This window comes from Nicotiana attenuata, unplaced genomic scaffold, assembly GCF_001879085.1.
Source record: "Nicotiana attenuata strain UT unplaced genomic scaffold, NIATTr2, whole genome shotgun sequence".
Taxonomy (NCBI): domain Eukaryota; kingdom Viridiplantae; phylum Streptophyta; class Magnoliopsida; order Solanales; family Solanaceae; genus Nicotiana; species Nicotiana attenuata.
In genome coordinates, this window is record NW_017670875.1 from 245,813 (window position 1) to 257,355 (window position 11,543).

Consider the following 11,543-nt stretch of genomic DNA (forward strand, 5'->3'; position numbering starts at 1 on the left):
CTCAAATCACATAAACTTAGCGCGTAGTATAAGAACTTAGAATCAATTTTTAAAGTAACGTCTCAAAACCTTTCATCACATTATTTTCTAATGGCCTTGTGTTAAGCTTTCGTAAACACGAGATTTTTAAGTCCAGCAGAATGATTTCTTAAGTATATTTATGAAAATTATTTCCGTATGTCATAACCTTTGAAGAACGAGTTTAATTGTTGGGTTTGTCAAGGCACTGTGGGGTTTAAACATTTTCCTAGAAGTTAAATCCAAACTTTTTTTATTGTTTGACTTTCAAATAAGTAATTTTCTTTTTCAATTATGAACGTATACAATACAATTTTGAAAGACTCATTTCATAACGTTACTGCACAATATTTTTAATTTCAATTGACAAACATTTTTTAATACACACACATATTGCTACTTAATTTTTTTAAAATTAATTAACTTAAGTTTGGCTGGTTAACCGCTATTAACGGATCATATAGGGTGCTTTAACAACCTTCCCTATAGGATTATTTAGAACCCTTACCCATAATCTTAAGCTAACCAGACCATAAAAACAGAGTTAACTTTAAGCACTACTTAGTTAAAATTGGTGTCCTAATTCACCGTTAAAATTAATCAGGTGGCGACTCTCTTTAATAAATTAAACCTTCAGAATTACCAATATGTTATACTCTAGTTTGACCCGTGTTAAAATGGGTTATAACAGCATGGCGACTCTGCTGGGGATTCTAGGTTCTAAACCATAACAAACTTAGGTTAATAATAAAAATTATTTGTGTGTTTTTTATCGTTATGATGCTTATTTGAATTGCCTTTATATCATAAACTGTATTTATGAATTGTTTACCTGCTCTCATTGCTTTATATAAATTGTCATTCCATTTCACTTCCTCCACTTCTGGAAAATTCACACAAAGCACACACCTAACGGTTACGTGGTTTGCGGCTGTGCACTTTTCAAAAAATACCTTTTAGGGGAAAGTTCGTGGGTAAGTCAACCAGCGGTGCAGTCGACAGTCACGGGCTTTCCACTCTCAAGTTGTCTGCTTGGGAGAAGACCGGTCTAGAAAAACCCACTCTAGTCAGCCTAGGGTAGAGCTAAACCAAATCCCTTTTAAGACCATGCATCATTTTAACCTTAGGTGATTTAATACCCTAGGTGTATTAAATCCATTAGTTAACCTTACCTAAATGTCCAAGTGGGTTTTCAACCCCAAGTGACACTTATCATATTTATGTGCATTATTTAAAGGGTGAACATGCCAATTATGTGGATCATTTACTTTAAATTAATTAAATCCTAGTTAAAGGAGCATGGTTATCTTTTTTATAACATGTGTAAAGTTTTCAAATGACATAATCTTGCGGAACAACGAGAAGTTTACACATGACAAAAATATCTTTTATTGTACTTTCTTTTGATTTTCTTTACGTAAAAATAAATAAAATGACTTAAGCGATTCATGTACTTCTTTTGCTTTTAAAAAATAGAATTACTTACTTAATTAATTATAATAAAAATATTTTATTATACTTTCTTTTGTTCTTGTGATGAAAATACACTCTCTTTTTACAAAAAAAAAGAAGATGTTTAAGCAGTTATATATTTATTTTCTTTAAAAAAATAGAATTATTAATTTCTAGAAATGGAATGATACATAATGGCATATTTATCTTTCAAATACACGTTAGGCCTACCTCTGGCACTAAGAGGCCTCCCCTACATATTAGGACGCACAATTATTTGTTATACTTTGAAATTTGTAAAATGCTTGCTTTCTTATTTGCTTATTTGCTATGTCGCTTACATGACTTTATTACTTTCACTAACATCATTTGTTATTTTAGGACTATCCAACTTTCTAATGTATACTTTATTTGTTCATATATTTTTGTTATTTATTCTTTATATCATTTTTTCGATTTAATAATAATAATAATAATCATCACCAACCATTCCGCATAACGACTCTAGAGCACTATTTTTATATTTACTTAGGCTCAAATTTCTCTTAGATGCACTCCAATTCTTAGAATATGCTTAAGATGTCTTTTTAGTCTCTCGGCATGATCTTCTATTTTTATAAGGTAGGACGTTTTGCCCGCAAACTCTCAAACAAGCTCGATTTATCATCGTCCTTAGAGTAAGTCCTTAGATATTCATGCCTTCAACTAGCCTTAAGGATTTTCTTTAACCAACAAGGTGTATAGTAAGATTTTATTAAAAACTGGCATAATATATTATAATTAGGTAAAATATTTTGCCCATCAAATTTTGCGAGTTAATTTTATTTAGGTCATTTTATGGTTACATGTTTTTAAAATAATTCCACTCGTACCTCACATAATTTTATACCTTCAATTCTTGCACGTCTTTCCATACATGCCTAAACTTCTATCTCCAATAATATAAAATATAAATAGGTTTCATAAAATATAATTAGTATTTTACCTATGTATTAGAATTTTCACCTTCGTGCCAATTCTCATTTACATGTTGGTAGATGTCCAAACTTGCGCAATCTACCGAGCAATAGAAGGCTACTATTTTATCAATTTGCATCGTTAAATTATTCTAAATTTTTCACATATCCAATTCAAATGTTCGTATCGTCTTTTTTCGGGTTGCTAGATTAATCTACCTGCAACCGCCAATTCCAAATCTTGGCATGCGAGTCGAGGGACCGTTCCATAAGTCTCAAAACGGTTGATATCGTATTGCGGGCCTCGACAACTTTGTGATTTGCCAACGCTAAAAAATAAAATAAACAATAATAATAGAGTCATTTCATGTCCAATTGACTCTTATATCCTAATTAAGTATCTTGATTCTAAGCTTGCCGATATTCAAACAGCCAAAAAATTATTTCGACGTCAAAATTATTCGTCTTTGTCCTCTTTGAAACACAGTCTATATAAGGCTCAGTCTCATTAGAGTAAAAAATTTCCCTCAGAAAAGGAAATTGGGGCAGAATTATTTTTTATGCAAATTGATCAACTTTGAAGACATTGAGTATGCTTGCATAGGGCATCGTGCCATGGAGTAGTCATTAGAAACTTCCTAAAGATTGGGGCGATTTTTGAAATATGCCAGAGTCATGCAAAGAAAAGGAATTATGCTAGAGCTAAAGCTTTGATGTTCGACATAAGCCAGCATTTCACAAAACTTTAAATCAGTTTGCTTCCAGTCTCAAGCGTTAGAGCCCTCTAGATAACAAGTCATTCTCGTCCATCCATTTTGCAACTTAGGCTATCCTTTCTAGTTTAGGGCTCCTACTTAACCATATCATGAATTAATCAATCTAACTTTATTATTTCGTGCATTTATATGATGAATCCGCTAACACTTTATTTTTTGTTTGTAAAAGTTTTATTTTTTTTAAAGGTTGCCTAGCATTGAACACAGTTTTTGGTTGCGAATCTGCATAAACGACGAGACTATAATGGCAGACATATTTGAAGCATTCAATACCGATATGAGATTTTTGCAAGCAGAAGGTGATGATACCGAGGCAAATGTGGTACGAAGAAACTTGTTGGTTAATTTGGAAGCACTTTCAACCTTCTTCCAAATGCAACCTCCAGCTCCAGCTCCACCCAAAATATTGGCTTAACCATATCTCCTTATCCAACTCCTACTTATACAATCTCTCCAAAAATGCCAATAACCTGCAATCCTAATCAAGTCATGATGATTCCTAATACCAAACTTCCTATAACCTCAACTCCATTTAAGGAGGACAAGCAAAACCAACTAGTTGTATGCTCGTATAAGAGACTTGAAAAATCAACCCAGCAGATTTGCCGTGAAAATTTGGAAAAAGAACTCTGTGATTTGAAGAAAGCCATTGGAGAAGAATTGCAATCAAGAAATCATCAAAGTCTAAGATATGAAGACTTATGCCTATAGCCTGATGTAAAACTCCCACCGGGTTATTCGGATGCCAAAGTTTAATACTTTCAACGAGAAGGGAAGTCCCATTGCTCATTTGAAAGACTATTGTAGCAGGTTAATTGGCATAGGACACAACGAGTCCATTCGGATGAAGTTATTTATTCAAAGCTTATCAGGACCTGTACTTGTTTGGTACACAAAACAAGATTTTAGTAAATGGCACACGTGGGATGATATGGCTCACGATTTTGTAAGGCAATATGAGTTCAACCTTGGAGCTGATCCATACATGCATAGCCTGTACAAAATAGATAAAATACCACATGAATCTTTTCAGGATTATGGTGGAGAGTAAGCTTCGAAGGTGCACCCTCCACTATCCGAGAAAGAGTTGATCTCAATCTTCATTGACATTCAAAATGGCATATATTATGAAAAGCTGGCTACTGCGAACGTGCGTAATTTCTCAGACTTGATTAGAGTCGGGGACTTCCTAGAAGGCGGCATTAAAGAAGGAAAGGTTAACATGCAGACTATCAATCATGCTTTACAACCAGAGATGCTAGAGAATTGGAAAGGTAAAGAGAAGAAAAATGCCTCAGTTGCCATGACTATGCATCAACTGCAATGCCATCATGATCACCAGCTCTTGAAAAACTATGCTATCTCTAATGCCCGCAACATGCATCTCCAGCCTCCTCGCCAACAAAGCATTCACCATCAATATCATAGAGCACAAGTTGCTTCTCACCAATCCAAGAAAAGGAAGCCCCGCGACTTCATACCTCTGAGTGAACCAATCTCTAGCATATTTGCTCGATTGAATGCCTCAGGAATTATGCAACCAAAAAAAGGAAGGGTTTTTGGCCCTTCGCATCCATTATTCGACCCGTCAAAGTGTAACGACCCGACCGGTCGTTTTTAGAATTCATGCCTCGATTCCCTATTAACTGCTTCCCCTAAGTTTATTCTGCTATTTTGGTTTGCTGGGACATTCGGTGTGGGGTTTCGGAGAGTTTTGGGACACTTAGTCCCTAAATGAGAGCTTAAGTGTTGGAAAGTGGCCCGTAGTCAGAACAGTGTGAAGACGGCCTCGGAATGGAAATCTGACGGTTCCGTTAGCTCCGTTAGGTGATTTCGGGGTTGGGTGCGTGTTCGGAATGTATTTTGGAAGTCCGTAGCTCATTTAGGCTTGGAATGCCGAAGTTTGAATTTTTGAAGTTTCCTGTCCGATAGTGAGTTTTTGATCCGAGGGTCGGAATGGAATTCCGGAAGTTGCAGTAGCTCCGCCATGTCATTTGGGGCGTGTGTGCAAAATTTCAGGTCATTCTGACGTGTTTTGGTTAGGTTTTTGATCGAAAATGTATTTTGATGGAATTTGAAGTCCTTAGGCTCAAATCATTGATTAATTCGAGTTTCCGACGTTGTTTGAGGTGTTTTAAGGATTGGTACAAGTTTGAATGAGGTATTAGGTGCTATTGGTACTTTTGGTTGGGGTCCCGGGGGCCTCGGGATGATTTCGGGTGGTTAACGGAGGAATTTGAAGTTAATGCAGCAGCTGAATGTCCCTCTTCTGGTATTTTCGCATCTGCGGCTTGGGAACCGCAGATGCGGCGCCGCAGAAGCGGCTATTTGGCCGCAGAAGCGGCTTGTCCCCTTTTCCCTCAGAAGCCGCAGAAGCGGTGCCATTTCCGCAAAAGCGGAGCCGCAGAAGCGGCCCAGCTATTGCAGATGCGGCCCTGTCCCCTTTAATGAAAGCCGCAGAAGCGGTTGCTTTTTCCGCATAAGCGGGACCGCAGAAGCGGTCCCTTGTCCGCAGAAGCGGAAACACCTGTTCAGAAATATCAATTTCGAGGGTTTAATTTCATAAGTTTGAAAATCGATTGAGAGCTCGGGAGAAGGCGATTTTGAGTGGGTTTTGAAGAGAAAATCATTGGGTAACGTTTCCTTGATCCCTTTCATTATATTTCATCATTATATAGCTAAATACATCATTGGAATTCGAATTTAGGATCAAAAGTTGGTTAATTTGGGGTAAAACTTCATACACCAAATTATTGGGTTTTGAGGGGGCATTTGACCTCCGATTTGGGAGATTTTTATATGGTTAGACTCGTGAGAGTACGAGGGTTCTGAAAATGCAAAAATTATCCAATTCCGAGATGTTGGCCTGAGGGGCATTTTGGTCATTTTGCCTAATTTCACGCCTTAGCTTTGAATTAAATAGTAGAATCAGTTTCTTGATATGTTATTTACAATGTGTGATTTAATTGAATAGATTTGGACCATTTGGACTCGGGTACTCGTGGCAAGTACGTGGTTGTTAGCTGATTTTAGCCGGTTCGAGGTAAGTATCTTGCCTAACCTTGTGTGGGGGACTTCCCCTTAGGATTTGAGTCTTCTTTGTTGATTGTATTCCCTGTACGCGAGGTGACGAGTGCGTGCTCGGATTTATTTGTGGAAAATTGCCCTTTTAGGCTCTTAGGTACTTGTAATCACCGAATATGAAGTTGTTCTTGATACGATTGAGTTCCCTGTTATTTGTTCCACCTCTACACGACTTACTTGGAATTTATCTGCCCTTTTTGGTTATTCTTGTTGCCTAAATGACTTTTACTTGTTTAACTATAGACATTTGCCCTTCTGTAGTCGCATTATCATTCCTAACTGCTTGTCTTTATCTGGAAAGCATTATTTCTATCTCTCGTGTAATTAATTGGTCTTAATTGGAAAGAAGTTAGATATCCTATGTTTAGTCGATACTTCCTTAATTGTAATTATTTGATCCATGTTAACTTCCTTGTTGTAGAACTGAGTATTATGGAATCGTTGTTTCGTATTATTTCTCCCTTGTTGAGTTGTTCTTATTGCGCTTAGTATTTCCCTGTTACAGTTATTTCCTTGTACGTTAATTGTACCGTCTTTTGGTGAACGGAATCTCTTGAGTTGATTCTCTTGCTTTGTTCCTGTATATATTGTCATTTGTTAATATTGTGATGCACGAGGTTTCTGCCGTGCGGTTGTTGATATTGTGATGCACGAGGTTTCTGCCGTGCGCGGTTGTTGATATTGTGATGCACGAGGTTTCTGCCGTGCGGTTGTTGGTATAGTGATGCACGAGGTTTCTGCCGTGCGGTTGTTGATATTGTGATGCACGAGGTTTCTGCCGTGCAGTTGTTGGTATAGTGATGCACGAGGTTTCTGCCGTGCGGTTGTTGTTGAAGGGTTGCACGAGGTCTTTGCCGTGCTATTGTTGTTATTGATATTTTGCACATGCGGCGTAATAAGGCGGGATATGTTATATGCTTATATGTGGGTTGCGCATGTGGCGGAATAAGGTGGGAACATTGTGATGCACGTGTAGCGAAATAAGGCGGTGCTTATTATGTTATTAATTGCACACGTGGCGAAATAAGGTGGGCTATGTCAGGGGATGATTGTAGAGAATTGTGACGGCCTGTGGAGGCATTCCTATTTGTTTAATAATGTGATTGTGGGTTGCTTACCGGTATGAGATTTATCGCTTGGAAGTTGTGAGGAAATATCGCACGTGCGGTCTGTTCTCCTTTTCATGTTTACTAGCTGGTAGAATTTTGTTAGAAACACTTGCACAAGCATACACGTAGCTGAACACCCCTATTAGAGGTGAATTCCTCCTGATTTTGCTAAGGGTGGAGGTACGCCCTCGTTTATCCATTATATTTGTGAGAGTGGCCCTAGTAGCCAGTTAGTTATCGGTATGACCATGAGATTGATGGGGCACAGGATGCCAATTGTTAGATTGCAGATGCTGGGTCTTCGCGATTTGTGGTTTGTCCGAGACTTGGTGAAATTGTGGAAAGAGTTGGATAAGACCTTTGTGAACATCATTGTAGGATATGAGTTATTGACTTGTTTTTCCCATTGCTGTGTTGTGACCTTAGGATTTGGATTGTGATTCTGCCGTCATTTCCTATCCTCATTTATTATATCCTCGTTGTTACTTGTTGTATTTTTTTTTTCCTTATCGTGGATTGTAGCATTCTTGATCATTCATGCAGTCTTTACATATTTATATGTCATTTCCATTGTTCCTATGATTATACTATTTATTGACCGGTAGGTGCCTTGACTATTCCTCGTCACTACTCCACCGAGGTTAGTCTTGATACTTACTGGGCACCGCCGTGGTGTGCTCATGCTACTCTTCTGCACATTTTTGTTGTGCAGATACAGGTACTCCCACTCAGTTCTGTCAGCCTTGGAAGGAGGCGTATCGATAGAGACTTCGAGGTATATCTGCTACGTCCGCAGACCGAGGAGTCCCTTTCCAGCTTTCTGTAATAAGTATAGCTATTTCAGCATTTCTCCTTTGTATAGATATTCTTGAGTCAGAGCCTCTTATATATCCCTTAGCTTGTGATTTGTGAGTTTCCGAGTTTTGGGAATTGTTTTAGACTTGTGATGTTGAGTTGTACTTGCCATGCAGCATTCAGTACAGTTTCCTTTAGATATTTGATTTGATTTTTCTATTTTTCCGCAATTATTATATTTCCGCAAATGTTAGGCTTACCTGGTCATGGGGACCAGGTGCCGTCATGACATGTTCACGGTTGGTGAACTGGGGTCGTGACATTATCTTTGTGTTTTCATTTTATTTTCGCAATATTAGGCTTACTAGTCGTAGAGACTAGGTGCTGTCACAACATTTCACGGAGGGATAAACTGGATCGTGACAATTAAAATCTTAATTTTCATTTAACTCTACAGTACATAAATTTTTAGAGTAAATTATCAAAATGCTCCTTAAATGTATGAAAATTATCAATTATTGCCTTCAATAAATATCTTATCTTATATAATCTCAATAGGAACAAGTCTTTGATCGTAGCAATTCTACTCCCACACAAAGAATCAACCTGAATTCTCAAGAATGCAAAACATGTGGGAGACGCTTGAGTTTTTGCAACGATGTGATCGCCTCCGTCGTTGCCGCCACCGAAGTAGTGACAGCTTTGAGTAAATAATTGACTTCTACTAAAGCAATTTCCTCTTCTCACCTCTGAAGCAAATTCTTTCCCCTCTCCCCTCGCCATTTCCCTATCAAATTTGTCCCTTACCTTCATTTGCCGACCGCCGTCATTGTCCTCGACGTAGGGACGACTCAATAAAATCGGAGGCCTAAAGTAAAACTTATAAAGATGTGAGGAAATAACATTAGTAATGTGACAAGGTTGAACAAATAGACACGATTAATTTAGATAACCAAGAAAAAATTATATATCGATTTTAACAAATTTTCCTTCAACTTTTCAAGTTTCTTTTAAGTATTCCACAATATAACATTATCTAATATTTTAAAATATTGTGTTAAATTATTCAAATTTTCATATTTACTAATAAAATATTTAATAACTAGAACCAATATAGTATATTGAAACAAAATGTTAATATTTTGTTAACTTAAAAAAACCTTAGTAATATAAATAATTATAACTAATAGAAAAACTCTTGGGAGCCTAAAGCAAAAGCTTTAGTAGTAGTGAAAAAAAAAAAGACCAGACCCTTCCTTTCTTCAACAGACGGGTCCCTTCCTCCTTGGACAAAAACCCTAGCCGCCCTTATTCCCCCTCTCTTCTCAAAATAGACCCCCTCCCTCAAGAACCCTAGGTGCCGCCCCCATTTTTCCAAAATTCTCTCAAGAGAATCCAAGTCACAGATTTCACTCCTTCACTCACATTTTTTGGGCACACACACATTCATCTTCACTCACGGATTTTTCCTCTAAAAAACAAAATCTCTTCACCTCTAAAAAAATAGAGAAAAGCTCTGAAACCAAAAAGTTTCAAAACCAAAACAAAGTTATAAAAGGAAATAAGCTACAAAGTTGATTTCTGGAAAACTGTTCGAAGCTATAACTATTTCATCTTCATTTTCTGGGTTTCAACATCCTTTGATGGTGATTTGCTGTTTGGTTCATCGCTAAATCTGCTAAGCTTTGCTTTTTTGGACTTTATTTGGCATTTTAAAGTTATTTTCTGCACAACCAGTTCTTTATTTATACACAGTAGCATCATGACTTCTTCGTCCAATGCTTCTTCGGAAATTCAGCGGGGTTCTTATGAGGGCCCTAAAGAGTGGACCATCGAGGATTTTACGACCCTTAGAGTCCTTCAAGAAGGAAAATTTTCCGTGCGGGAGGAAAAGACCGGTAAAAATTACGTAATTAAAAAGTGTTGAAGAAGCGACTGGAGGAGTCCAAACTTGTGCATCAGTTATGTCGTGAGGTTAACAATCACTATTACCTTCAACATGAGAATATCGTGATGCTTCATGCTCGCTCTGATGATAAGGAATACCACTATTTCATTCTAGATGTTGTGTTTGGTAGTTGCCCCTGTGACGAGCTGAAGGGAGGAAAACATTTTGAGGAAAAGCTTGTTGCAAGATATGTTGCATCAGTTGCAAAAGGCCTCATATACTGTCACAAGAAGAATTGATACATAGAAATATTTGCTCGGAGAACCTTTGGGTGGATGCAGATGGTATCCTTAGAATTGCAGACTTTGCTTGTTGTGTCCGCACTGTCAATGGCAAAAGACGGTCTGTTTGTGTCATGGCAGACTATTTGCCACCTGAGATGATGGAAGGTGATGGTAAGGAGTATGATAAAAGTGTCAACATTTGGTCCCTGGATGTCCTCTTCTATGAACTTGTATATGGGGTGCCTCCATTTGGAGTAGCCAGAACCTCTGATATAGACGAACTCGCAGTATTACGTGAGAGGATTCTGAAAGTGGAACTAGAGTTTCCTCCCACACCAAAAGTCTCACAAGTTGTGAAGGAGCTTATTTATAAGATGCTAAGGAGAGAGCCTCTCGAATGTCTTCCTCTGGAGGACTTGGTTCTAGTGTTGGAGAGATTCTACAGCTAGATATGGGCTCACCACAGCTCACCACCAACAGCAATTATGTCTGTTTAGGACAAGTTTAGAACAAGTTTGATGGACTCTTTGGTATCTGTTTAGGACAAGTTTTTTTTTTGAGCTATTAATTCTTCATTTGAGAAGTATAGCACTAATTTTTCTAAGTAGCATAAGACATGTATTCTTTGATTAGGTTTGCACTAAAATGAGGTCAATTGACAAAAAAAAAAGCTTTAGTGGCTTTACCCTAGAGCCACCCAGGTATTTGGATCCAAAACAATCTAGGTATTTGGATAGAGGAAGATAAAGAGATTGCTGAGGAAGCAGTTAACTTCTATGAAGAACAGTTCAAAGAAATCACAGTGCCAACCTCATTTCACATCTTAAATCATGTGCCAACACTGGTTGATATGGAGCAGAACTCAGCACTAGTGAAGCAACCAACAATAGAGGAGGTTAACTTGAATGGGTTGTCGGATTTTGTTAGTTTTGTTGGGTTCCGAGGCGTGGGCCCGGGTGTGGTTTTTGGCCCATTTTGGGTTTTGATTAAGGATTTGATCTTTATTATTTGGAATTGTTCCCTTGGGCTTTAATTGATGTATTTGAGTTGCTTTTGGCTAGTTTTGAGCCATTCGGAGGTCGCTACGCATGTGATGGAATTTTTGGAGCATCGCTTGTCTTGCTCGGTATTGGAATTGGCTTGTTCTAGGTAAGTAACTCTTCTAAACTTAGTGCTGAGGG

General features: G+C 37.8%; 1 protein-coding gene across 1 annotated transcript; it reads left to right on the plus strand.

The window, feature by feature from the left end:
- Positions 1-4,424: 4,424 nt before the first annotated feature.
- Positions 4,425-10,811, plus strand: LOC109244120 (spindle assembly checkpoint kinase-like). The gene is made up of 2 exons (XM_019411155.1): positions 4,425-4,797; positions 10,420-10,811. Exons 1-2 carry the CDS (start codon positions 4,425-4,427, stop codon positions 10,809-10,811), a joined length of 765 nt encoding a protein of 254 aa, XP_019266700.1.
- Positions 10,812-11,543: the final 732 nt, after the last annotated feature.